Consider the following 25,285-nt stretch of genomic DNA (forward strand, 5'->3'; position numbering starts at 1 on the left):
TGAGAGGATGAGGGTTCAACGTTCAACGTTCAGCCTTGGTTCAGCCAGCTTCCAAATGACCTCTCATCTACTTACGCTTGCGCGCCAAGCATGATCTGCATGCCATCAGAATTCTACGCGCACATAGGTAAGTAGGCTTCCTGCAGGTAAGTACACTAAGTTGCACGCGGGTTGCATCATTGGTTTCAATTGCTGGCGTGCGAAGGATCGCCAAACACGATCACTGGCACATTACAGTACGAAAGATGCAAGTTGATTATGTACCCAAAGGATTTTGCGCATCCTCGGGGCAAGACTCGGACTGGAGGTTCGAGGCCGAGGACATCGCGGCATACAGTTACGCGCAACCACACTCGCGATTGCCGCAGGGACACCAGCTGGATCAGCAAGCTTTGCTAGCCCCGGAGGCCGGCAAGATCTCTCGGCGACATGTCCGCCAATAGTTGCGTGCTTGCCTAAGCGTGGGCTGGCTCTGTGCATAAAAGCCAGGCCAGCGCGGATGGTTTCTTCAGTGTGGCCGGCTCCACCACCTTCTCCTTCTCAGTTAAACTTAGCTTATCCATTTACGCTTCTCTCATAATGCGTTTGCCTCTCTTACTCTCCCTCCTTTCATGCCTCACGCTATTCGTGTACTGTGCGCCGACGCCGTTCAAGGTGAGGTTCAACGCATGTCGCGTCGATGGATTGACTAATCCTACATGCACGTACTCTCAGGCGGACCTCGACCTTGCATTGCGTGAACTCGATGACCTGGTCGAACGGTCGGGTGCTGACGACGCCCTTCGCTCTTTGACAAGGCGCGCCGACCGTACGTTTTCGTGTCTTGCTAGGAGATCTACTCACTCATCTCATCTTCATGCCAGAACTGATCGCGATCAACCTACACGGACACCAGCTCACGCTGCAGAGGTTCGCCAACCAGGGCAACTCCCACAGCATAGTGTACACTGTTGCCACCCCCGGGCCTTTGCACGGCGACTTCGCCAAGACGAACGTCGCGGAGAACGAGCTGAGGGCAACAACAGCGGTAGGTGCCCTCCGCTCCCCGCACGTTCCCCTCTGACCGCTTCCCGTAGGCCGGCGCCGTGAAGCTTTCTGGCGTCGATTCGACGGGCAGGCGGTGGATGATTGTCCAGCGGTCGCCCGGCATGCCCATCACGCATACGGGTGCGTTCCGAAGTGTGCAGCACGACCAGGCGCACTGCGATGCGATGCTCCACCACGCCGCGAGGCTCGCCGCGACAACGATGGTGCACTACTGGCATCACACGCAGGGTTGGCTCCAGAACGACCCGAACCCGCAGAACGTCCTGTTTGACGACCACATGTCCGTCGCCTACCTGATCGACTGGGGCCAGGCGACCTACACGCACACCCCGGTAAGCACATTCACTCGATTTCGTCGCTGGTTGTGCGGTTCTGACTGTGTCTTTTAGCCGAACCAAGCACACATCGAGGCTGAGGCGTACCACATGTTCTCGTCGCATGGTTTCTGCAGGTCTCACGCCCCGCCGCCGATGGGACCGCCCAGGGGAAAGGCTCACGGCACATCCACGACAAAGGGATCGTCGAGGAGAGTTGCAATGCATTTCTAGACAGCGTTATAATGGTTAAGCAATGTTTATCACTTTCCTTCTATCTGTGGATGTGGAGTGACGGTGGCTGCGCGAGAGGCAGAAGTTCGCAGGCTGGTATTCCTCTGCTCTCAGATCTAACAGGACCAAGATTCGCTGCGTCAACTCACAAGAGAGTGAGTGACAAGTACTGGGACAACGACTTTGCGGCTCAGTGCCATGATGTGCGCCTCTGAGTACGTGTCGCTCGCTTGAGCCCCCGTCGCTTCTCTCCCTGAATCGTTGACTATGTTATGCGTGATCAGTAATCGCTCAGACCCTCGTTGATCTTCAGTAAGATGATTCGCGAGACCGTGCTCTGCATTACAGCGATGGATAGCACTTTTCTTGCACACCGCTTCGGTTTGGCCGGTACAAGGTCGGGTTGGCCAAAACAGTGTCCAGGCGCATTCTCATCAAGATGTTGATGTATCGAGAAAATCGGACCAGCACATAAACATACAACCCCTCGGCCTGCCTTCACACCCTGCCTGCATCAGGGGCTTCTCGCATCTAGCTACTGTAACTCTGGAACGAGATCAGTCCCCTTCCCCGTAAGCACAAAGTCTCGTAGATTCGCGAGAGCACGCAGCTCCATCTGCTTAGCGGTGTCGGCCGTGGCTGTCCCTACGTGAGGAAGTAGGACGGCGTTGGGGACGTCGTACCAGCGCGGGTCTATATTCGGTTCATTATAGAAGACATCGAGGCCGACGGCAGAAAGCTAGAATATGGAGAATTAGATAGAGGGAAAGGCAGAGCGACAGAGCACCTACGTGACCATCCTTGAGAGCTTGCATCATCGCCTCCTCGTCAACGACTTGCCCACGCGCCGTGTTGATAATCACCGCGCCCTTCTTCAGCTTGCGGATCATCCTCTCGTCCACGATGTTCCGCGTCTCCTCTGTGAACGGCACATGGATGCTGAGAACATCTGCCTGCGCAAGCATATCGTCGAGATGGTCCTTGTCGTAGTATTCACACCACTCCGGCGCACCCGCGACCTTCCGTCGGTTATGATAGAGGACGCGCATCGGAAACGCGTGAACGAGTTGCGCAAATCGCAGCCCGATACCGCCCAGTCCGAGGATTGCGACGGTGCGTCCGGTAAGGTCATGCGCATTTACGGCGGAATGGGATTTCTTCCAGTTCCCCGCCCGCAAGCTGCGCTCGGCCGCGGAGAAGCTTCTAAGTGCAGATATAAGCAAGTAGAGCGTAGTGGTCGCCGTCGCGTCGTCAACCGCTCCGGGTGTGTTCGAGACGCCGATGCCGCGCTCCTTACAGGCGAAGACATCGACTTTGTCGTAGCCAGCGCCCATGTGCGCGATCCACTTGATAGTAAGAGGGAGCTTGCTGATCAGCTCTTTGTCGAAGCGGCCAATGCGCCCGATGGATTGGTTACGCTCGAAGAGACCCACTGCGCCTTCCAGCTGGCCTCCGGGCTGAAGGGCGCGGATGAAATCATCGCGATTCGCAGTGTGGTCTAGAAGCTATTCTCATCAGCGTTCCCGACATGCGCACCAAGCTATCCGGGAAACAATACGCTTACCAAGACTTCTGCGATGCCTTCAAAGAGTGCTTGACAGTCGTTCTTATGTACGACAGGATCTACAGTCCGCTTGGTTAGTCATAGTCTCCTGACTGTTTTTCATCAGATGTATTCTCACCGCATAAAACTACACGGGGTAACGACGTCATCTTAGCAGCGAGCGTTGAGCTCGGCGTAGTGGCTGTGGCAGCACACATGTTGGCGTTGAATCGTCGACTGCTGGCGCCTCGAATCGAGTCAGCCTTGAACAGTCGGGTCAGGAACATACCTTCTGCTTTGCTTCCGGTTCAACCATGCGTTACCATAGCTTAGTAGTATTGTGCAGCCCGCCGGAGTGCCGTCCTGTTATCGGCGGTCCGTCCGCCCTGGGACTCCGGAATGATGACGACGAATTGCGCATCCGACTCAGACGAGCGTAAGTAGCTATCCCGAGTTGCATCCAACTCATGCTTCTGTGTCGGGCGCCCTGCCTGAGGTAATCAATGTCCCCCTGACCATGAGCAGTTTGGGGCCGTGTATATTGTCTACCGTATGCCACAGTCACAGTGAGTGCATGCAATCACTAAAATGATTCGGAGCGCGGGAAGAGACGAGGTCAGATCCAAATCAGATCTAATCTGGGACGCACGTGCGTTATCGGCCGGTGGCTAAATGGACCCCCCTCCTCCTCATGTTCAATCGGTCAATTGCAACATGTCGAGTCTTTGGTTAGTTCGATACCGGGACTGGTCAGCCACCAGTTGCGCATACGATGCGGCAGAAACATAGATTGCCAAGCTGTATGCGATGTGTATCGATATCGACCTGGAATGCTCTGAGGCTTCACAGGTGTGGCGTCTGGACTCTGAATCTGTTACGTTGAACGGAGGCTACACAGCTGGCAAGGGTCTTCCTCGCGTGCCTCGGCATAATAGTCACAAATGCATAATCTGTACGGACGACACCAGCTAACTTGAGCGCGTGCTTCCATCATAGTTCTCGTCCCCGTTGATAGCTTCATCTTCGTCATCATACACCAAGGTCGCCGGGCCTCTTTGATGGACTCGTTAGCAACACATTCCCGCTGGCTCGAGTGCACATACCTCTTCTCTCGTCCCTGAGCATTTGTGGGGAGAAAGTGAGTTGTAAGCTTCGGAAGAACCTTGCACGTACATCCTCGAGCCAGCTCAATTGAGCTTTGATCTCGGTGAGACCGAAGAGTAAGACTACGTTGAAGTCCATTCTGTAAAATTCGCCAAGTTGCCCAGAAGCAAGCTTGTAGGACTCTGGGTTGACGTCCGCGTGTACGGTACACAGCGTAGAGAAAGAATCTGAATGTCATCAAAATCTCGACAAATGGCACATTAAGTCACTTCGAACAAACCTGGTTCCTCGTCAATCCACCGATGTATCTCTCTCAATCCTCTGTATGTCACGATTCGGGAGTGTATCCTTGGCGAACGTTGATGGCACTTGATGGTTACGGGGATGTAAAACTCTTCCTCGACTTCAACCAACCTTCCCTAAACATTCGGACACAATTGCGGCGTGAGCGCCAACACAGAACGAAGAGGATTGAAGTCATACCCGAGGAATGATCTCCGAGAAGACACCTCTCAGCATAGCGGTCCCATCAGCACCTAGGATCGCCTTCGCTTTGCGTTCCATATGGTCAGGCTGGGATACATCGAACAGTGTGCGAACACTGGTTCCATAGGCATATCGTGCGATGCGAGCCGACACGAAGTGATCGAGATGGAACCAGAGGGCTCCTTCTGCAACTGCCTTAGACCTTGCATAGCCCGTCAATAGGAGGGCGTTGGGTGCGACATGGACTGTGCACGTCACTTACGTCTGCATTTCGGGGCAGAATAATGCCAGGCCCTCGGCTCGTGCAAACCCTTGGAGCGTGGAGCGGAGGAATGGGCTGCTGGCAAACCCGCCGACAAGTAGAATTAGCTACAGCAATCGTCAATCGGAGCGTCTACAAGCAATTGTTCTGTCGCTTACTGATATGCAAATGTTGGTGCGATCACGTTGGTCTTGGATGCTTGACACTATAGCATTGACAGACGGCCTAAACAGCTCAGCGACCTCGACGCTGCCGGCGTGAGCAGATCGTCAGACCAGCACAACTTGGATGCACTGGTGAAGTCGGATGTTGATACGCACCCAGTGAGCGATACAGCACCTCGGGCGATGCCGCGCTTGACATCTGTGTCGCGGTTGCCTCCAAACTTGATGTAGGCGGTCTTAGAGGGATCTTTGAAGGTTGGCTTTGTGTTCGTTTCGAAGTAATACAGCATCTTGTCAACGAACTCTGCCGTCTCAAACCGGGATCCTTGCAGTTTTTCTGTACCCCACTGTTCAAATGGCATTGCAGTCATAGGCCAATAGATGACCTGCCTTCAAGCAGGGTTCGCGCACGGGTGTTGACGAAAATTGATCCTTGCTGGAGACCTAGTCGTCAATTCGGTATGAGAGCGTGCTCATCGCAAACCCTGAGGATCGTGATACCTACAATCTGGAGCAGAACTTTCGACCACTCTCACAGGACAAGCTTTCATGATCTGGTAAGTACTGACGTCGACAGTACCCCCACCGGCGTCAACGATCATGACATGATTACCCGCCTATGTAGTTGACCATCAATGAGACACATAGCAGACGAGCAGAACACAAACCTGGATGACATTCCCTGCAAGTCCATTCACAATACAGAAATGCAGGCTTGCTTCTCCTTCGCTAACGAAGTGTAGTTGAGCATGCCCAGCCTCGGTGTCAGGTATCAAGCCCGCGAGGGTCGCTGCGCGTCTCATCTTAGCCTGTTGTTGTCCTCCCCATCCATTTGGATGGCTGAGAACAAACTCGATGTCAACTCCAGACTCGAGTACCTCCCTTCCAAGCAGATGCGTTTCGGAGATGAAGTCCGTCGCGCATTTGAAAAGATAAGCCAAGTAATCGGCGAAGATCTGAACGACAGGCTTGTCGATGAGGATCTTCGGCAATTGCTCACCCTTCCCTCCCTTGCTACCTGGTCGAAGACGTAGTTTGAACCTATACAGAATTTATCTGACGATTCTTGGGATTAAGCAACCTTATCGTACCAGTCAACGCGAGTCCAATTCTCTGCCTCGGCCTCAAACCCGGTGGCGTCCGACAGTGCTTCGGCCCCGACGGCTCGCAGTTCTCCATCATTGTCGTAATAGAGCACTGAAGGTATCTTGGTATCTCTCGCCTTATTCTCCCCCTCTTGGCCAGGGAACCTGCGAAACGGCTGGTGAATTTTGCTTCCATAGCGGTAGACAACGATTACGAAGTCGCACCTAGTGACGCTGAAGACCTTGGGAACCTCTCTGGGCTCTAAGACGCAAAACGATGCTCCGCTGTATGTCGTCCCTACATCTATAGACAATACAAGCTTAGGAGTCGTCCCGAGATACGGCTCGCCGCGGGGCATATCGAGGGTAAGTGGGGCGATAACTTGAAGCTGGAATCGACACTGTCGTGAAAGGTGCGGTATTTAAGGTTCGGGGCCATGAGAACACAGGAGATAGCGGTGGGCGGTGGACCTCTTGCTGTGCTGTTCAAAGATCGAAGGTTTACATACCTGGCCTCGTGCCCGACTGTCTCAATTGAGTTGCCGCTGACGAGTCTCAGCTTCGTTGGTTGACTGTCAGCGTTCGGATAATGAGAGCCATGGACTGGGTAGAACCTCCAGCGAATTGGAAAACCATGTACTGACATGTGTGGCAGCCGAGATACGCCGCGCGCTAGATTCACGGCACCGCGACCGCGGCGAGTAAAACAGATGCTAGCATCACAAAGCTCCTTTCCTGTTAGCACACGGTGCTTTTAGTAACCATAGAGTGTGATTACCTGTACTGAACTTGTCTGCGATTCTGTTCGGGGATCGGCGTTTGGCATATGACGAGTAGTGCCATGTTCCCACTGGCCTTTGAATGCCCGCTTTCAGAGTCGCAGAGATGATATCAGGGTGGACCTAATCAACCTGCACCGAGGCCAACAGCACCACTGCGGGGATGCCGCACGCATAAACATCGCACTATTCGAATATAGTTAGTGACTGACCATTAGTTAACCCCTCGTCGAGACTCACCGACAGGTAGATGAATATTTTCGGGAACTATTAGAATGTGATTCAGCAAGCGATGTAAGTACCCTTAAGTAGCAAGAGAAATAGAGGGTGATAGCGCTTGTCTCTAACCACAGCCTTACAGAAGCACCGCTTTCAAGTTTTCATCGAGCGCTGTCGCGTAGAGGAATGCTACTGGACACTGGGGATAGGTAACTCGATTTCGAGATGTATATACAATGGTGTACACGGATGAAAGGCAGAAGGAACTTCGCTTTGAGTTCGGAGAACTCTCCTCTAGCGAGCAAGGAACATGGAAACTAGCCTTCGGCATCGTCGTCATTGTACACAACCACTGCTTGGCCCCTGATTTATCAAAATATGAGGATGTCACTGAAACGAGAGAATGCCATGATCCTACCTGCGCTCTTGTCCCTGTTGAACATAAACACAATTCCGTCAGTTGCGACCCAGTGCCGAGCATGTGGACGTACATTCTCTGTCCAGCACATCTGCGCCTTGAGCTCAGTCAAACCGAATAACAAGATGATGTCGCAGCTTGCTGAGAAGTGGTCCCCTAAGAGACCCTTCTTCGGCTTCCATACTTGCGAAGGGATCTCAGCATGCACATGGCATAATGTGGAGAACATGCCTGATGCGGCGATTTATGTCATGATCATGGAGAAGGCGATCCAACCAAAGGTACGCACGCCTATCCTTGTCTGTCCATTGTGGATCGTCTAAAACTCCTTGATATGACATGATGCTCGCGTGGACACCTCGCCTCGGTGAGTAAGCTTTCCAGGAAAATGAAGCTCGGAATTCTTGTTCTTCTGTGACGAGTGTACCCTGAAATATTAACAGGCATATGAGCTGGCATTGTAACCTGTCTGTCCGTGACAAGGAATACCCTGGAGATGATCTTTGTGAAGGCATCCGGGATTTTGACTTTTCCATCCGCCGATACATACGACTTGTACCGCCTCTCTATATGTTCTGGGAGTGATGACTGAAAGGTCGTGTTGTTGTCCGTCCCGTAGACGTGTTTGGCAATCCGAGCAGATACATAGTGGTCAAGGTGGAACCAGAGAGCACCTTCGGCGACAGCCTTGGCTAGGCTGGCAACGTGCTTCGTGAGTGACACTAATGACTAGTCAATCGCACCTACGTCTGATGCTCTGGGAAAAATAGCTTCAACTTGTTCTCGTTTGCGAAAGCGTGGAGTTGTGCACGCAAAAAAGGGCTACTAGCAAAGCCCCCTACAAGGAGAATCACCTTGTTGACCTCCAGTCGTCAATGATGCACCAGTCGATACAGTTTGGGATAGGACTGACAGAAACTTCCTCACCACAGAGCTTCAATTGTCGTCGGATCGCCCCTTGGATGGAGTCAATTGACGGCCGGAAGAATTGTGACATCTCGGCACTGGTGGGCTGCATGAGTTCGAGAAAGTTGTCTTTTCATCACTTGAACACGCACCCGGACAACGCTAGGACCCCTCGCTTGATGCCGTGCTTATCATCGGTGTCGCGAGGGCCCCCAACTTTGATATACGACATCTTCGCGGTATCTCTGAAGGTAGGTTTCGCGCTAGACTCGAAGCTCTCAAGCATCGCATCAATGTACTCGCGATTCGTGAAACGCGAATCTTCCAGCTTGTCTATTTATTTATAAGCGTAATCGGGTAGCAAGGTAAAAGGTGTTGAGTTGGCTTACCCTCAAGGAAGGCACGTGCTCTGTTGTTAACAAACGTTGAGCCCTGCAAAAGACCTCACGGATCATATCATTAGTCCAATGGCCTGTCGCGCTGTAAAGTTTCACTCACAATCTGCAGCCGAGCTCTCAACCACGTTGAGAGGTATCGATTTGATGACCTTGTAGGTACTCAGGTCGACTGTGCCGCCACCAGCATCGACGACCATGATATGTTTGTTTTCCTGAGCAATGATGAGTGGCACAAACAAAAATCGAAGACATGAGCGCAAGGACCTGGAGCAAGTCACCGATAAGTCCATTCACGATACAGAAGTGAAGGCTGGCCTCTCCCTCGCTCACAAAATGTATCCGAGTGTTTCCTGCTTCAACGTCGGGAACCAAGCCTGCTAATCTTGCTGCCTGTCTCATCCTGCTCTGCTGCTTGCCACCCCATCCGTTCGGGTGGCTGAGTATGAATTCAATGGGTGTACCTGATTCCAGGATTTTTCTCCCAGTAGTATGGCTGTCAGATACGTAGTCTTGGGCGCATTTGTAGATATAGGCCAAGTAATCGGCGAAGATTTGAACGACAGACTTGTCGACCCAAATCGTCGGCAATCGCTCGCCCCTGCCTTGCATGCCATCCGGGCAGAGACGAAGTTTAAACCTGTAGGGTTTGCTCAATGCACTGTATACTTCAAACACTTCAGAATGTCCCACCATTCCGCGCGATTCCAATTCTGTTCTTCAGCCTCCATCACGGTAGCATCCGACACGGCTTCGGCGCCTACTGCGCGGGCTTCGCCGTCCTCATCGTAGTAGAGCACAGAAGGAATCTTCGTGTTCCTGGCCCTGTTTTCGTCTTCTTGACCAGGGTATCTGCAGAATAATCAGTATTCATAGCAAGGCGGATGGGATCAGTTACAACGCGTACCTCATGACACTGAGAACCTCGGGAACCTTTCCGGGGTCTAAGACACAGAACGATGCCCCACTGAAGGTTGTCCCGACATCTATGGCTAGTACAAGCTTGCGCGTCGTTCCGAGATACAAATCGCCACGGGGCATGACGACGATGTTAGCGAGAGAGGTAAGGAGCGCCTTGTAGTTTTACCCAACGCTCAGATTGATATGCGGGGAGGACATGACAACTCGGGTGGGTAGGTTTGTCACCACTTGCCACTGTGACGGCTGCTGACTCACAGAATGCTTGTTTCCGCATCTGCGGACGTACTCCAGCCTCGTGTCGCGCTGTTCCAACGACTTCCTTGCCGTATAATCTCTGTCTGTCTGTCAGCTGCGTCAATCAGTCGCAAATATAGCTGGACTTACCGTGAGTCGAAGTGACCAAGACCTCATGTACTTGCACGTGGACTTCCTGCCTCCGCGGCGTGCGTGATACACACCACGGCACAACCCCGACAGGCTAACCAAGTGCTTGTCCTGCGTTTCTTGAGCTCTGCGGTTGCCTCATGAGAACGCGCCTGGTCGTCTGTGCGGAGTCAGCGGGACGACACCTGACACGCCACAAGTGGCGTGCCATAGCTTCTCCATGGGAGCCACGTCGAACGAAGGCCACATCCACGAGTTAAGTGGGCGGATGCGTGGAGATGCGTGGTCGTTGACTGACTGGCGCCAAACTTCACCATGGTCAGTGGTTTTAGCTTTATTGAACGACTACTACGCTTACCGTCAGACAGCTGGACAAAGTCCTGAATTTGGCGACGAACAGCATGGCTGCAGCTAGCAGATGGGCGGGCGGACAGAATCAACCTGCGACGACGGCGCCCTACTCCGGATATCACCGTGACGAGCATAGCGGTGAACCACGTACCTCACATATACCAAGCCCGGAGCATCGAAGTCGTATTCCGCAGGTATTGTGGGTCCACGAGTGACAAAGCAATTTGATGAACATACGTGTAGCCCGTCGATATGCGAAACTTCCAACAACCCACGGTGATACACGCGAACGGACAATACGATTCCCAGTGGCGAAACCGAGAGTCACACGGATATGATGACTACAGGACGACGACGAGGCGGTCCAGCGGGGATCGTCGGCATCTTCAAGACCTATTGCAAGAACGTGACATGGAGTTAAGGAGCTATAGAGAAGATCGTGAACGCCTTCTTGCTGTAATGGACTCAAAAGATCGGGATGTGAGTTGCGTGGAGCGATTTATGAGCTTGACTCACCGGTTCCGTAGCTCGCGGAATCGCACAGGCGTGAAGCTCGTAGCAACAAAGAGCGGGAGGATTGGAGGATGCTTGCGGAAGCACGACAGCGGAAGCTAGAAGAGGCACAAACGTTCCTCGAGTCCTCGGATGTTACCGCCGAGAACGACATTGCTGAAGCTGTCAGCGCACTCAACGCGGAGATATATCAGGTTATCAAGAGGGTCCCAGAGGGATGCCGCATATCAACGGGCAGCACTGTCGACATAGTAGCCACGGACCGAGCAGGAACGATCATAGGATCTAGGATGATGGACCTCATACGCACCTTCCCACCTCGGGGCGGCGACTGGGTTGTTATGGAGATTGCCCTCCAGGCCACAATCACGGCCTATGTCGCCAGAGTGATCTCTTCATGGAGTCCGCACTGTAGTTCGGATGAGGTCATTGATCCCATTTACAACCGTATTCTGCGCTCAGGTGAGCGTCCTTCTCAACACCAGTCAATCCCGCTCACGAGGGCTACAATCAGAATCACAATCTGTGGCTGGACGCTGGCGTATCTTGACTCGCAAGTATGTCGTGTCAAGTTCGACTTCAATCAAAGACTGGGAGACGCGACACGTACGACAACTTCTGGAGGACGCATCCACAATCCTGGGGGCCTCGGGAGCGATATCTTGGGACAACAATGACCTGAAGGATGGACTCGAGATCATCGTACACGCCGCAATGAAGATCCGTAGAATGGTCGGAGAGGACGTGGTGCGTAGTGAGTATGAGGTGTTTGCGGTGAAACGGAAAGCAAACTTCGATCCGGACGTCATGGTGGATGAATACGCGTCCCCACAGAAGCGAAAGAAGAAAGCTGGTGTTCACGTCATATGTCCCTTGACATTGGGGCTTCGTCGTCGGGAGGGAGAAAACCGTAGCGGGACGAAGGGGAGATCCGAGGTCACTGTTAAGACTCTCGTCAAGCCGCAGGTAGTGCTGGACACCGTCATCGATGATTTAGGCTTTTTGGATGATAGGGAATGAGTATTGAGAATTGTGCAAGGTCAGATTCCACACATATCTTCTCGAGGTGTTTTGATAGAGCTTCATGCAGGCGTCTGGACTGCGTACGCGCATGCTCCAGTTGAATGATCAGCCCGCATGTACCTCAGAGTTGCTGGCTGACATGTGGTCTATACAACGTCTTGAGATACTGTTTATCGTTCCGAGCCTTTCATTCCAAGTAGTATGCAAGGAAAACAGTGATGGAAACAACAGCTCAAGAGACGCGATTGCTCGTCCGAGTCGTCGACGCAAGATCAAGCTTAGCCTGCATACAGGTCAGGTGCAGTTGGCGCGCTTAACTGGCTCGGTCCTAGACGGCCTCAAGCTTCAAGAGTCAAGACAGCCTGCCAGACTCCAGTGGATATTGGATGTTCCTATCCTGGGGCTGGAACGATCAACTTCAGTGTTCATTATTCGGTCATAGCGCGGCTCGAAGGGCGATTGGCTCGGAATATACCAAGATAAAGTACAGTTGCATCATATGGTTTATTCTACGTCTACTTGAACTCTGGGATGATGTCGAAGCCCTTGCCCTTCGTCAGGAAGTCGCGAAGATTGGAGAGTGCACGAATCTCCATCTTCTTCTGTGAGTCACACGTCTCCGTACCCATGTGAGGGAGGAGTGTTGCATTAGGGAAGTCTAGCAAGCGTGGATTCACTTGCGGCTCGTCGGGGAACACGTCCAAGCCGACAGCACCGAGCTGTTCTCCACGAGTCAGCAAATGTTCCCTTCACATCGAAACTGGTGAAATGCTCACATGTCCATCCTCAAGAGCCCTGATCATGGCAGGCTCGTCAATGACCTTCCCTCTCGCAGTATTGACGATCACCGCCCCGCGCTTCAGCTTGCGAATCATCGTCTCGTCTACCATCCCGACCGTCGAGTCTTTCAGCGGGACATGCACGCTCAGCACGTCCGCTTGCGCGAGCATCTCGTCCAGCCTGTCCGCACCGAAGTACTCGCACCACGCGGGCGCGTCGGGGTTGGGCCGCCGGTTGTGGTAGACGATGCGCATCGGGAACGCGTGCGCGAGCTCCGCGAGTCGCAGCCCGATCCCGCCGAGGCCGAGAACCGCGAGCGTGCGCCCGGTCAGGTCGTGCGCCTCGCCGGGCTTGTGCGTCGACTTCCACCCGCCGGCACGTAGGGTACGCTCCGCGCGCGAGAAGCACCGCAGCGCGGAGATCATGAGGTAGAAGCCCGTCGTAGCTGTCGCGTCGTCGACGGCACCTGGGGTGTTTGATACCCAGATATCTAGAAGGATGTCAGTTTGCTGGGTTCCTAAAGGTAGTTGAGCAACGCACCCTTCTCTTTGCAATACAGTACGTCGATTTGATCGTATCCTGCGCCGTTGTGTGCGATCCACTTCACGCCTGCAGCGGCAAGAGCATCGATGATTTCCTTGTCGAATAGACCGATACGGTCTGTAGAGACATTGTGTCGGTACAGACCCACGACGCCTTCATACTTCCCACCGGGCTTGAGACCTGCGAGGAAGTCTGCGCGGTCGGGAGAGTCCATTCGCTGTGAGTGCGGACGTGAGCAAAGGGTTTTAGCGGAGTAGGTTCGCTCGCAAGGTGAATCTGTAGGTGGACAGCAAGCCGAAGTGGTATACACAGCGTTGAAGACATACAGTAGATCTCTAGATCCTTCCATATGACACTGGCACCTGGATATAATCGGGCAGGATACAGTACATCAACGGGCTCAAGGTTGCGGACGATCCAGTAGGTCTTTCATGAAGCGCAAAGAAATAACTTGAAATCTGGAGGATCAACACTCACCACGACCTCTGCTAGACCGTTGAATATCTCCTGGCACTCTTGGTGAGCCCAGACCAAGTCACCTGCAGACCAACATCATTGAAGGAGAGAACTACTCTGATAGAGGAGATGCAGCTTACCGCATACCATAACGCGAGGCATATTGAGCAAAGTCGAATGGATTGAATCTTGGTCTCAACGGAGTCGAAGCTTGAGTGGACGTGTGCACGGACAAACTCTGCCCGACGTCTTATACACACGCGAGATACACCCGGTCCGAATTCCGCAATGAACTCTCGAGCTGTCCTAGAAAGTATCGGTTGACATGCGATTTGAAGGGGAGGCGGAATGTCGGAATACAATGTTCCCTCTCTTCAACTTGTGACCGCGCAAGACCGCGCACGGCGGCCCGAGACGCCGACGGTGTGGAGATGGCGAGTATCACGGACCATGAACTTTATACAGCAAAACCTTGCTGGACACGAATATGAGTGTGCGGGTCTAAGTATATGTCGCGAAGCAATGGATTTGTGACTGAACAGGATACGAGGGGGCCAGGAAGGTTGCGCTTCCGACGGTAAGTCACTAAGTGCATCGTGGTCGACTCCGGTCCCGGAGACTTGCGGCGGCGCCGCCACACACCAAAAATTATGTAAGGCGTGGATCGAGATTCGTGATTCTGTCACAGTCTGTCAGTCTGCCAGTCAACTGCGAGTCGCCACGTACACACGCAGATGCCCTCAGTGAGGGTTCATTGGAAGAAATACCCACTTGTCTATAGCTCCAGGAACGCTTGAAAGCGATGTCACTTCTGCGTGTTTCACATTGGTCCCCCTACTCAGCAACTACTCAGCCGTGAAAAGTGATGGACGATGAATATATAGTCAGCTGGTACGCTCTCATAACTGCCAACCTCAATGTATCCAGGTTGACGGCGCTGTTTGCAGTGACTTCTCGTGAACGCATCTGCCTTTGGATTCTCTGAAAATGCGACTCTCAACATGACTGGAGGAAGTATCATGGAAACGCGCTAATGTGTCGACGCGGGCATCGTAGGTCAACATTAGGTCTGTCGATCCTAACTGAGGGCCTAGGATGTCAACAACATTGGACGTCGGGCGGGAGACATTTATCAGAGAAATGTTCCACCCCTGAGGCTGTCCGAAGCAACTCACCGGATTGCGTCAGTCCCAGAGCTCTACTTGCTCTTTGGGGGTTCAGCGCAACCGCACGCCGGATAAGTGCAAGAGCCGCCGTTAGCTTGAACGTTTGCGCAGGTCGCTTTGTCCTAATTCAGGGAAAACGGTGAGTCACGTATCTTGCTCGATGCGGATCACTACTCACAGACATCTTGTTCTTGTTGTAGGATGTGGTGTGTAGTCGAGGACTGAGGGAGATGTGCGGATGTCTCGCGCCTTATATCGTACTCGACCGCGGTATTATTGTCTCCGCGATACGTCGCGCTCGACGAATATCATGCAATTCGGCCCCTCTTATTGGCAGACGGCTTGGCCAATGTCAGTTGAGCCTTCAGTCAATCTCAAACATCCGTCAATCGGTAGGACAGTCACGGTGCATACAGCAGGACACCTCACGTAGATCCGATCGAAGCTCGCCTTCGCGGCTACGATGCATAGTTGCCCAGGACGTCCACTGTTCCACGGGGGCTGCACCAAGGCTGCACTAGTACTGCTACTGCGGCCAGCGAACGGTCGTGAGTGCCGGCTAAACGGGCCGAGCTCTCCGGTCGGTGGCGTTCGTTCCGTCGAAGAAGACAACCGGCCGCGCATACACCTGGCAGCTCTATCGACGTAAGATCACTCATGATGAGCAGCGTACTACTAGACGGTGCATCTATTTGCTACGGCATGCAGACTCCACTCGCATTCCGCATCACTTGCGCTTTGAACGTTCTCAAAGGTTTTACGGTAACGGCGGTGCGTCAATCTTGCTAGTATCCTACTCATGACGTTGTAGAGCTGACTCGAACCGTGCTGTCACGACCAGTAGTTGCACCGCTCAACATGTTGGCACTAGTCGCCCCACCATTGTCTCCCTAACCGTGGTGCCTAATTAGTCCCGCCCCTGCATCATCCGCGTCCAAATCAACGACATCCCCGACTCTGACCAAGTGGTTCATGGGCAAGTCGATCGCATGCTCGTCATACCACTCGTACACCTTCTCGACATCGCGGCACTTGTGCAGCGTGCTGAAGTTCGGGAAGGGCACGTCGAAGCCCGCGACCCAGTCGAAGGTGATGAGCCCGACGTCGGCGTTGCACATGAGCACTTGACGAAGCATCTCGATGCAGTGGTCTGTTTGCGTACACGCGTACGTCAGCGGCGAGTCAAGGATCGTTGCAAGCGAGACGATAAGGCTACGCACCGATGTGGACGCGGTAGAATGCCGGGCGCAACACGTAGTTGTCATCCATGGGACCGTAATGCTCGATGTAGGTCTGCCTTCGAAGAAGGTCCTACAGTCCGCTCGGTTTCAAACACCTCGACCGTCAGTAGCCGGACTACCTACCAGGCAATGCAGCTGGTGACCAATCTCGATACCGGCGAGGAAGCCGCCGCCGTCTTCTTCGCGGAACCGCGCGATGCTCGGGCGAGCGCGCTGGCCTGCTTTCTCTAGATTGGATTCGTCGATGCGCAACGGCATGACTGAATACGGCCCGCGAGTGAGCAGTATGCATCAGGAAAACCTGAATTCCCTAACTTTGACTAATTTAGGGCAAATTATGCATGACTCCCTAATCATACTCTCATTTGGGATAATTAGTCCTCATGGACATAATGTCCACTAATGATGACACAGTGTGATGACATTATCCCAAGTAGACATACTGGCAAATCATTTGTAAACATGGTGTGTATACTTAGACATACAATGGCCTACTATATAGCTATGACATATACACTTCAGTGCTGATCAGAGTGAGACCTCTGTATGCAGCACAAGCATGCAATGAGGTCCTCAGGCATGATCATTGGATACAAATCCCAATGGTATCTATTGAATGACAGGCAAGCATACAGGACAAATGACAGATACAGCAAATCATAAGAAGGATAAGCTATGGTACCAGTTTAATTAGGGAGTCCAGACAAACTAACAAACCACACTCAGTCCCAGCCTCAGAAGGCCGAGCACAGGTATATGCATGGGTATCCTGAGCTCAACCCGTACCCTAACCCACCTGGGTACAGACTCACAACAGAGGATATAGGCCATATGCAGGTAGGCGCAGCTCTGCGGGTCCGCGGGTGAGCGCGAGGGGGCGGGTACAGGTCATCTGCGGGTATGGGTACCGGCGGAGGGTAGGGAGGGCAACGAGGCGAGGGGATGGGCGGGTGAGCGTTGCGAGGATTAAGTGCGCGAGCAAGTGGATTGCGTGGGCAAGCGGACGATCGCGCGGTCATCGGCGAGTCAGGGCATGGGCCACGGGCGGATGCGCGGAGGGAATGGGCGCGTCGATCAAGGGCGGACGCGAGCTAGGCGAGTGCGACATATGCCCTCGCAACGCGGTAGTCCCCCTCCTTCGTCAAGACGCAAAACCGGCTCTCTGCACGCTGCCGTGCGCGGTGCGCCTCATCCGCCACGCTCAGGCGGTTCACAGCTGCGCCCTGCTCGCTCCGTGCGTCGTCGGTATGGGGCGCGGCTGAGGAGCTGGGCCTCCGCGCACCGGCGGGGAGGACGAGGAAGGTGCGGGTGTGGAGGAGGCGCGCGGTTCATCGTGGTCCAGAGTTGGTAGGCAAGCGAGGATGGGGAGGCAGAGGAGATGGTGGAGGTGCAGCAGATGCGTGCTGCGGGCGACGCGAGTGGCGACGGGGGGCAGACGACATGGCGTGGCGAGGGATGGCGGGCGGCGGACGCGCGCGATGTATGGACACGGCGCCGTGACGTGGCGGCGGCGGGCGCGTGCTGCGAGAGATGTGACCGGCAGCGAGGGCCTCAGCCTTCAGGGAGGGTGGGTGGCGGACGCGCGTGGTAGTCAAGTCGGACGCAGCGAGGCCTAGCACAGAGCGGGCGTGCCACTGGGCCGCACCTGAAAGGAGGCGGGTGAGTTCGCGGCAGCATCGAGTATGGCACATACCTCGCCCTCTAATATCAGTGTGCACTCCCCGAGAGCAAGCCTGCGCTAGTCACGCAAGCTCCCGTTCACCGACAAATCGTCGATCGACTGGGGTACCGCAAATCGACCTGCACGAACGCCACATCAGCAGCAGCAAGGCCAGAAAACGACTTACCTCGGTAGTACCGAGTCCCGAGGCAGCCGCCTGCACCCGCTCATTGCGCGTCCCGCGCCCACGACGCACGCTCGACTAAGCGTTCCCCGCCGCCCTCGCACCCAAGATCGACCGGAGCCAGGCGTAAAGGTCATATTGATACATCACAGGACTGTAATTACAGTACGGTCGTGATACATGCACGCCTGTAGCACAGAGGAGGCTTGTGAATGTATCACATAATATATTACAGACCCTACTGTAATGTATCGAAGCCATGTGCTCGCACCGCGCAGCTGACTCACCACTAATCATGATACTATGCCTACTATATCTGGCACAGATCTCAGGCTGGCGGGTTTGATGCGCCTGTCCCGTTCCGCACAGCCAGCGGCGCTGCACGCGGCACGCAGTGCGCGGTCCTGACGCGACTATGTATGGCTATGTACGTGGCTTGACTGCTGGCGACACGCGGTACGCGGCTGTACGCGGCGGTAGCATTACATAAGCGTCAGGCGATGTTGCTGCCTATATTTGGCACGGGCCTGGCGGGTTTGATGCGCCCACTTCGTTCCGCACGGCCAGCGGCATGGCGCGCAGCACGTGGTTCTGACGCGACTACGTACTATAGGTCTATGTACTCGAGGCTGGACCGCTGGCAACACGCAGTTGTACACGGCGGGGTGCACGCAGCACTGTTGACTTTTACCATATTCGGTATAGCCGAGGCGAGTAGATCGCGGTCGATTGCGTTCGATTGCGTTCGATCGCGTTCGATCGCGTTAGATCGCGTTAGCGCTCACCATTTGCCCACCTTCCCAGTAGAAACCTGACATGGAAGGTCATTCAGGCTGTGCACTGATAGAGTAGAGGCTGTTATAAATGTGTTTTACAACACTGCATATATATTTACCGTGGTATACCGTGGTAGATCGTGGTAGATCGCGTCAGATCGTGTTAGATCGCGTTAGCGCTCACTCTTCGGGCCACTCTCCCAATCGAAAACACGACATGGAGGGTTATGCAGGCTTCGTATTGATAGAATAGAGGTCGCTATGACTTTGTTACATAATACTGTACATATGATAAAAAATCTCACCGACAGAATGGGGCGTTACCTCTGCCAATGTTGACGGTGTTGTAGTATGCAGTTTCTATTGTACAATGTAGTGTGTTTGAACGTGACACCTCGACTGTCGGTTGCTTGTCGGTATTCCTCACTTTAGTATCAGTTGAGTAAGGATATTATGGTGTATATTATTCATCTCTATGACTAAACAAAGTGATTCAACCGCTATGAGTGCCAAACGAGTGTTGCGAAATGTTGCGCTGACCGTTATTCGCCTCCTGATTGGCTGAGCGATCCCTCGTTTCGCTTCGGCAGTACCTTGTGCGTACACTGTGCAGATTCTTGAGCGATTTTGTACTCACTTAACGTTTTCATAGCTATATAATCAACTCGATGTGCATCAAATTCCGGTATTGCTATGTCCAAGGCCAGAATATAATTGTTTTGCTGTTTCGCAGGGCGCACGCCACAATCTTGCCAAATCGGGCAGGTGCTCTGGCGGTGGCGCCCAGCGCCTAGCCGGCTTATGCCGTGCCCGAGCCTGCCCGAGCCCGCCACGTGGCCCAGACTGCCGGCTCATGCTGTGCCTGACTGCGCCCACCACGCGGCCCCGAGCGCGCCCGCCACGCGGCCCCGACCGCCCCAAATGAATATCACGGAACCGCCAGCGCCTGGTTCTGTCATCGTGCCGCGCTCCCGGAAAGGTCAACGTGGCGCGTGCGATCTATTGCGCGGGCACTGACGAGAGCGTGTCAACCCATTGAACGACTGCTACCCCCTATATGCACGGTTGCGTGCCGTTTCGACAGGCAGCAGGGTGCCCAATACAGCAAGAAGCAGAGAAATCTCATGATTAGTAATCCAAATATACGGTAAGTGCCACATTGGGCTGGGATCTGTAATGTATGAGAGATTCCAGCTGTGATACATCACGGTATTCCTAATTGGGTGTCATCTGTAGAGCACAGTCGTTTATGTATCACGGCTGTACTCTAACTACAAGGGTTTATGTATCAGTATGCCAGCTCCAGGTGCCGGAGCGAGGGCAAAGCGAGGGCAACTCGCCACGTCAGCGCCCAGGAGCCCGCGCCGGGAAACTCCGAGGCGGGCGCTCGTTACGTGGCTTGTGCGCAACGTGGCGGGGACTTCTCTCTTGTCTCTTTCCACCACGACCGACCACTGTGCGTCCAGTCAAGACGCGACCTCGCTGCCGCCCGGCCTGTGCGCTGACACAACGAACACCGCCGGCGCTCCTGCACTCAACGCAGAGAAGGACAAGCCGCAGCGACTGGGACGCGACACGCAAGGAAACGGCTTGCGATTGCGCCGCCCACCAGGTATAAGGTGCCTGCGCGATCGCGTCTCAAATGCGATCAACGCAGCACTCCACGTCCGGCAAGCCAGAGATACCGCCAGCGACGCCGCAAAAGCGTCGCCGGGTACTCTCCGAGGGATGGGGCAAGAGAGGAGAGGATGCGCGCGGCTGAGCACGCGCACATTAGGTACGTCAGCACGCTCAGTCATTCTCACCACCACGTCTCAAACACATTCGAGGACCGAGGATACGGAGCGGGCGTGCGATCAAACGGTTGCACTACCCACGCAGGCAACACGCACGGCGACCGCGAGTGTGCAGGGCAAATGCCCCATACACAACGACGGCCGACGAGTGGACGCCACGCGCGGGGCGCGCAGCACAGGCTGCACGCTCGGACCGTGATACGCACGGCGACCAGCAGCGGGCAGGGCATGCCCGCCCGCTCACTGTTTACCAGCTTGCGCCTCGCGTGCGATCGTCCGCATGCACGCCTGCACGCCCACCCCCTTCTTGCCCGTGTCCTCGCCGAGAGTCAGAAGAAGGGCCTCTCCAAACCCAAGCGGCCACACATCAAGATACCCCAGGCCCCCTCCTCCCTGTGGTGTGCGTGCAGGAGGTTCTACAGTCCCGCCCTCTCTTCACCTGCACGTAAGTTGATCCGCCGTTCACGTACACGCTCGCCCGCCGTCACTCGTGTTCTTGCCCGCTCGACCCGTCGCCAGTACCCGCACCCGTGCCAACCTGCGAGACCCGCACAAGAAGTGCACTGTAGCAGTGGGGCTACCGCCGCGCGGCCGATCGATGAAGGTGTTAGAGTTCGTGGGCCTGGAACCCTAGACTCGGGGGCCGGGCTGCCTGTGAACTCGACGCTTGGTGGTCGCGGCGCGACCGGGAAGGTGTCGTAGTGTCGTCGTGAGGTCGTGAGCGAGGCGAGGAGCTCCCGCTGGCGTCGTAGCAGGGCGAGGAGCGCTGCTGTCGTCGTAGCAGGGCGAGGAGCCGCGCCTAGAGGTGAGTCCTAGAACTGGCGAGGAGCCAGGTCGAGGGGGAGTCCTAGGCGAGGCGAGGAGCTCAAGCCGAGAGGGGATGCTGAACGTACTCGGACGGTGCGGTGTCGCACACGGACGAGGTGGTGGTTCAGCAGTAAGAATGGATTACTTCCCAATATGGAAGGAGGATGGCTAAGTACAGATGATCTAATCTAATCTACACTAGACAGTTCATAATCTAATCTACTAGGGCAGGCATAGTATTGCCTACCCGTCACAGAGCCCCCCATTATGAAGTGTGTAGTGTGAAGGTGAGGGGTCAAACGAGTGCAGATAGAAGAAGTAAATGTGAGTGTAGAATAGAGGGTTGAAAGGGAACAAGAGATAAGAAAAAAATTTCGGCAGTAAACTGCGGCTCCGCCACGCGGAGGCTGAGCTGTCCCGCACGCACCGCATCCAAGCATCCGTCCCTGCCGTGCATCAGCCAAGACGCACAGGCAACCATCGGCAACGTCCTCGCATGCTCAGCTAGATCCCCGCATGCTCCACTAACCTCCCTTGCCCGTAGCAGCCTTGCCCTCTTCCCTACACAGAGGACGTGCTCTCCTGCTTGTACAGCGTCCCGAGCTATCATCCTCGCGAAGGGTCTGCACATCCCTCGGGCTAGGGTCGGCTAGGCCCTGGCATAGCTGCCCTAGGGCGCTCTCCTCCCCTACCCCCCCTACTGCCCCCCAATCTCGAGTCGGAAGGATCCGGTCGGTGAGTTTCGGCTCGGGATTTTGTCGAGAAGGGTAGTGAGGGTAGAGGAGAGGAGTTAAGGGTGGGTGGGCTGGGACAAGACCGAGGTGTTGGGAGTGCTGCCCCCCAGGATTCAGACAAGGCATGGGGATCACACACTTGCCAGAGCCTGAGGTTTCCGCAGGAAACTACTCCAGAACCGCGCGAGGTTTTCGCGTTGCGGAGGGAGACCAGAGGATTCCGTGTCGGCGGGTAGGCTGATTGCTTGGGAAGGCGCGGATCTGCGCATGTCCGTCGAGACCGAGGGCGAACAAGCGGAGGGTGGGCAGGCATCGAGCGTACCCGGCATCGATGGCGAGGGAGGGGAGTGTCTGCCACGCAAACCGTCATGGCGGTTAGTACCCGCCACGGGGAGTGCGCTGCTCGGGTGAATCGACGTGCTCGCCTGCACGGATCGCAAGCTGGCTTCGAACTCTTGGCCCGTGCGCACCGGGGCTGGCCAACGTTCGCGCGGCGTAGCATTGCCGTTGGGCCGGTTCTGGCGCGGTGCGCCGGAGGAGCGCGTCTCGCGAGAAGCTTCACCTGAAGGTTGAGCAACTTCACGCTGGGCGCGGGCGCAGCGATCCTCGCGTGTTGCATCGGTTGGGGCCGGCCGACCGTGAGGAGAGCGGAAGGATCGCTCGTCCCCGCAATCGATCGGAGGGAGTGTGCATGCGCGCGCGTGTCGGTCGGACGCAGCAGTTTGCACGCCGTCCGAAAGCGAGAGCGAGGAAGGGCGCGAGCACGAGCGCGTGAGCGACGGAGGGTGATGGGCGTGCTCTGAGGGAGCGTGCGCGTCGATTGCAGGCGCTGGTCTGCGAGTCGAGGTGGAGCCGGCCGCGTCGAGGGAGGGGCGTAAACACGGGCTTGCTTGCCTTTGCGTGCTGAGGTGGCGGATGAGGAGAGGCTACCGAGCGCGCGTTGATCTCGCTCAGCTCGGCAGCCCTCCCGTAGGTCGCCCGAGACTGACTTCTCGCGGGTGGTAGAGGGCGGGCGACGTGCGCGTTCGGCGGGCACGCTTGAGCCGTGCGAGGGAAGACGGTGTGCGGGACGGGTGCTCACCGCATCCGTGCCATCTCGTATACCCGTCGCCCCAGCTTCTCTCCTTGTTGAGGATGCGCAAACGGGCCCCCCAGACGAACGGGCCGGGGCGGTTTGCGGGCTAGCGGGCGTGTATTCCGTTGAATGCGCAGCGTCGCGCACCCTCACGGCTTGCGCATCGGTCGGGCCTTCTAGCGCGTGGTGTGCGTGTACGACGGGTGCGCGCGTGTCGGACGAGTGGCGAGGGTGTGCTGCAGAGGTGGGCCCCGCCGGCCCGCGAGACGTCGGCGCGTCGGCGCGGGGATCGCGCGTCGGCTGGGGTGCGTCGCCTGGAGGGATGGACGTGCGGTGCGCGCGCGAGGGAGCCGGTGCTGGAGGGACGGGTGCGCTGGGCCAGCGATCCGGTGACCACCTTTCTTGATGGGCCCTCCAGGCGGCTTCTGCGGCTCGGTCCTTGCGCTCGTGGTGCGCGCGTACCTCGGCTCGTGCGCGCGAGCGCGGCGAGAGAGTGCAGTCGGCGGACGGGTGCTCAGACGTAGGTTCGTCGAGCGTGAAGGGGCGAGCGGGCGAGTCGTCCTGTTGCGCGAGAGCACGCGCTCGTCTGTGTTGCTCGAAAACCTGGCCTTGAGCCGCGAAATACGCGTGTACATCCGCTCGACCTTGCGAGCATGGCGAGAGGGCGCGAGCGGGCGGGTGCCGGGACGATGATGCGTCGAGCGAAGAGGGGGGAGCCGGAGAGCGGTAGCTGCGCGTGGCGAGCGCGAGCGTATCCATCGGGAGCAGGCGCGGCAGGCGAGCGGGTGGACGGGGCGGAGAGGAGAGCCCGGCGAGCGGACGGACATGGTTACTCACCGAAACCGTGCCGTCTCGTACTCTCACGGGCTCCATCCCTCTCCTCGTTGCGGACGCGCCGGTGGGACCCCCAGGTGAACGCGCCGGGGCGGTGCGCGCGGCGGGCTGGATCTCGCGCTCGGAGCGGTGCGCGCGCGTTCGGGCTTGCTCGTACGGGTGCGGCGAGCCCGCTCGTGTCGGCGGCGCGTCGCGTTGCGCGTGGGCGTGGACCGGCTCGTTGCGCGTCGCGCTGCGGGCGATTCGGTCGTCTTCGCGTCGAGCGCGCACGCCGGCGCGACGATCTTCACTCGCGGCAGCCCCATCGCTACGAGGGGCGCGGTATCGCTCACCCTCGTAGCGGACTTGACGGCTGCATACCGGGGCGGGTTGACGCGTCACGGGGCGGCCGGGGTGCGAGAGTGGTGGTGGTCGAGAGGGGAGGTCGCCGCCAGCGTTGAGCGCCGAGGGCCGCGCGTTCGACGCGCTCGGGCGCTCGTGCGATCGCGCGGTTCCCACGGGCCTCCGAATGGGCACAGAGGGCTCGGCGGGTGCTGGCGAGTCGCAGGGAGTGGCGGAGCGGGGTGGCGGGTAGCCTCGAGGCGCGGTCGTCGAGGAGGAGGTGTTGGCGCCGTGTGCGCGCCCACTGTACGACGAGGACGCGCGCTCGAGCTGCCGGATTGGTGACAGGGCGTCCCAATAAGACCGCGTGAGCCACGTCGCCGAGGGCATTAGATTAGAATCAATATAGAACAGCTAAGAATAGGAATAGAGAGGATTCAAATATACGAGGGAGTTCACAAGGCAGTGGACCGGTCCCCTGAGTGTCCACCAATGTAAGAGTTCGTGGGCCTGGAACCCTAGACTCGGGGGCCGGGCTGCCTGTGAACTCGACGCTTGGTGGTCGCGGCGCGACCGGGAAGGTGTCGTAGTGTCGTCGTGAGGTCGTGAGCGAGGCGAGGAGCTCCCGCTGGCGTCGTAGCAGGGCGAGGAGCGCTGCTGTCGTCGTAGCAGGGCGAGGAGCCGCGCCTAGAGGTGAGTCCTAGAACTGGCGAGGAGCCAGGTCGAGGGGGAGTCCTAGGCGAGGCGAGGAGCTCAAGCCGAGA

General features: G+C 56.2%; 7 protein-coding genes across 7 annotated transcripts; 2 read left to right on the forward strand and 5 right to left on the reverse strand.

The window, feature by feature from the left end:
• Positions 1–579: 579 nt before the first annotated feature.
• C8Q71DRAFT_725372 (uncharacterized protein) lies at positions 580–1,595 on the forward strand (the record flags this gene model as incomplete). The annotated part of the gene is made up of 5 exons (XM_047921693.1): positions 580–654; positions 715–808; positions 864–1,027; positions 1,077–1,379; positions 1,437–1,595. The coding sequence occupies 5 exons, from the start codon at positions 580–582 to the stop codon at positions 1,593–1,595; spliced, it is 795 nt and encodes a 264-aa protein (XP_047776848.1).
• Positions 1,596–1,968: 373 nt separating this feature from the next.
• Positions 1,969–3,748, reverse strand: C8Q71DRAFT_771623 (D-isomer specific 2-hydroxyacid dehydrogenase). The gene is made up of 5 exons (XM_047924363.1): positions 3,428–3,748; positions 3,278–3,375; positions 3,160–3,218; positions 2,387–3,100; positions 1,969–2,334 (listed from the first exon to the last, which is right to left on the reverse strand). The coding sequence occupies exons 2-5, from the start codon at positions 3,354–3,356 to the stop codon at positions 2,131–2,133; spliced, it is 1,056 nt and encodes a 351-aa protein (XP_047776849.1). The 5' UTR covers positions 3,357–3,375; positions 3,428–3,748; the 3' UTR covers positions 1,969–2,130.
• Positions 3,749–4,167: 419 nt separating this feature from the next.
• Positions 4,168–9,997, reverse strand: C8Q71DRAFT_711661 (uncharacterized protein; the record flags this gene model as incomplete). The annotated part of the gene is made up of 20 exons (XM_047920820.1): positions 4,168–4,469; positions 4,523–4,661; positions 4,726–4,930; positions 4,991–5,097; positions 5,149–5,239; positions 5,311–5,491; positions 5,639–5,771; positions 5,823–6,195; positions 6,246–6,404; positions 7,685–7,838; positions 7,945–8,083; positions 8,202–8,352; positions 8,403–8,509; positions 8,569–8,659; positions 8,714–8,894; positions 8,951–9,004; positions 9,060–9,171; positions 9,224–9,596; positions 9,635–9,808; positions 9,864–9,997. The coding sequence occupies 20 exons, from the start codon at positions 9,995–9,997 to the stop codon at positions 4,168–4,170; spliced, it is 3,360 nt and encodes a 1,119-aa protein (XP_047776850.1).
• A 1,074-nt stretch (positions 9,998–11,071) lies between these two features.
• C8Q71DRAFT_859847 (uncharacterized protein) lies at positions 11,072–12,145 on the forward strand (the record flags this gene model as incomplete). The annotated part of the gene is made up of 3 exons (XM_047927704.1): positions 11,072–11,092; positions 11,140–11,587; positions 11,640–12,145. 3 exons carry the CDS (start codon positions 11,072–11,074, stop codon positions 12,143–12,145), a joined length of 975 nt encoding a protein of 324 aa, XP_047776851.1.
• Positions 12,146–12,587: 442 nt separating this feature from the next.
• On the reverse strand, positions 12,588–14,088 carry C8Q71DRAFT_771643 (D-isomer specific 2-hydroxyacid dehydrogenase). The gene is made up of 4 exons (XM_047924364.1): positions 13,949–14,088; positions 13,469–13,688; positions 12,925–13,418; positions 12,588–12,867 (listed from the first exon to the last, which is right to left on the reverse strand). Exons 2-4 carry the CDS (start codon positions 13,683–13,685, stop codon positions 12,664–12,666), a joined length of 915 nt encoding a protein of 304 aa, XP_047776852.1. The 5' UTR covers positions 13,686–13,688; positions 13,949–14,088; the 3' UTR covers positions 12,588–12,663.
• A 1,895-nt stretch (positions 14,089–15,983) lies between these two features.
• Positions 15,984–16,598, reverse strand: C8Q71DRAFT_711439 (uncharacterized protein; the record flags this gene model as incomplete). The annotated part of the gene is made up of 3 exons (XM_047920809.1): positions 15,984–16,243; positions 16,314–16,404; positions 16,458–16,598. Coding segments are annotated over 3 exons (492 nt in total), but the record flags the coding sequence as incomplete, so codon positions are not given.
• A 5,824-nt stretch (positions 16,599–22,422) lies between these two features.
• C8Q71DRAFT_859849 (uncharacterized protein) lies at positions 22,423–24,911 on the reverse strand (the record flags this gene model as incomplete). Its single annotated transcript, XM_047927705.1, has 2 exons — positions 22,423–22,809; positions 22,854–24,911. 2 exons carry the CDS (start codon positions 24,909–24,911, stop codon positions 22,423–22,425), a joined length of 2,445 nt encoding a protein of 814 aa, XP_047776854.1.
• Positions 24,912–25,285: the final 374 nt, after the last annotated feature.

Source organism: Rhodofomes roseus (genome assembly GCF_022264815.1).
Source record: "Rhodofomes roseus strain CIRM-BRFM 1785 chromosome Unknown C8Q71scaffold_16, whole genome shotgun sequence".
NCBI lineage: Eukaryota > Fungi > Basidiomycota > Agaricomycetes > Polyporales > Fomitopsidaceae > Rhodofomes > Rhodofomes roseus.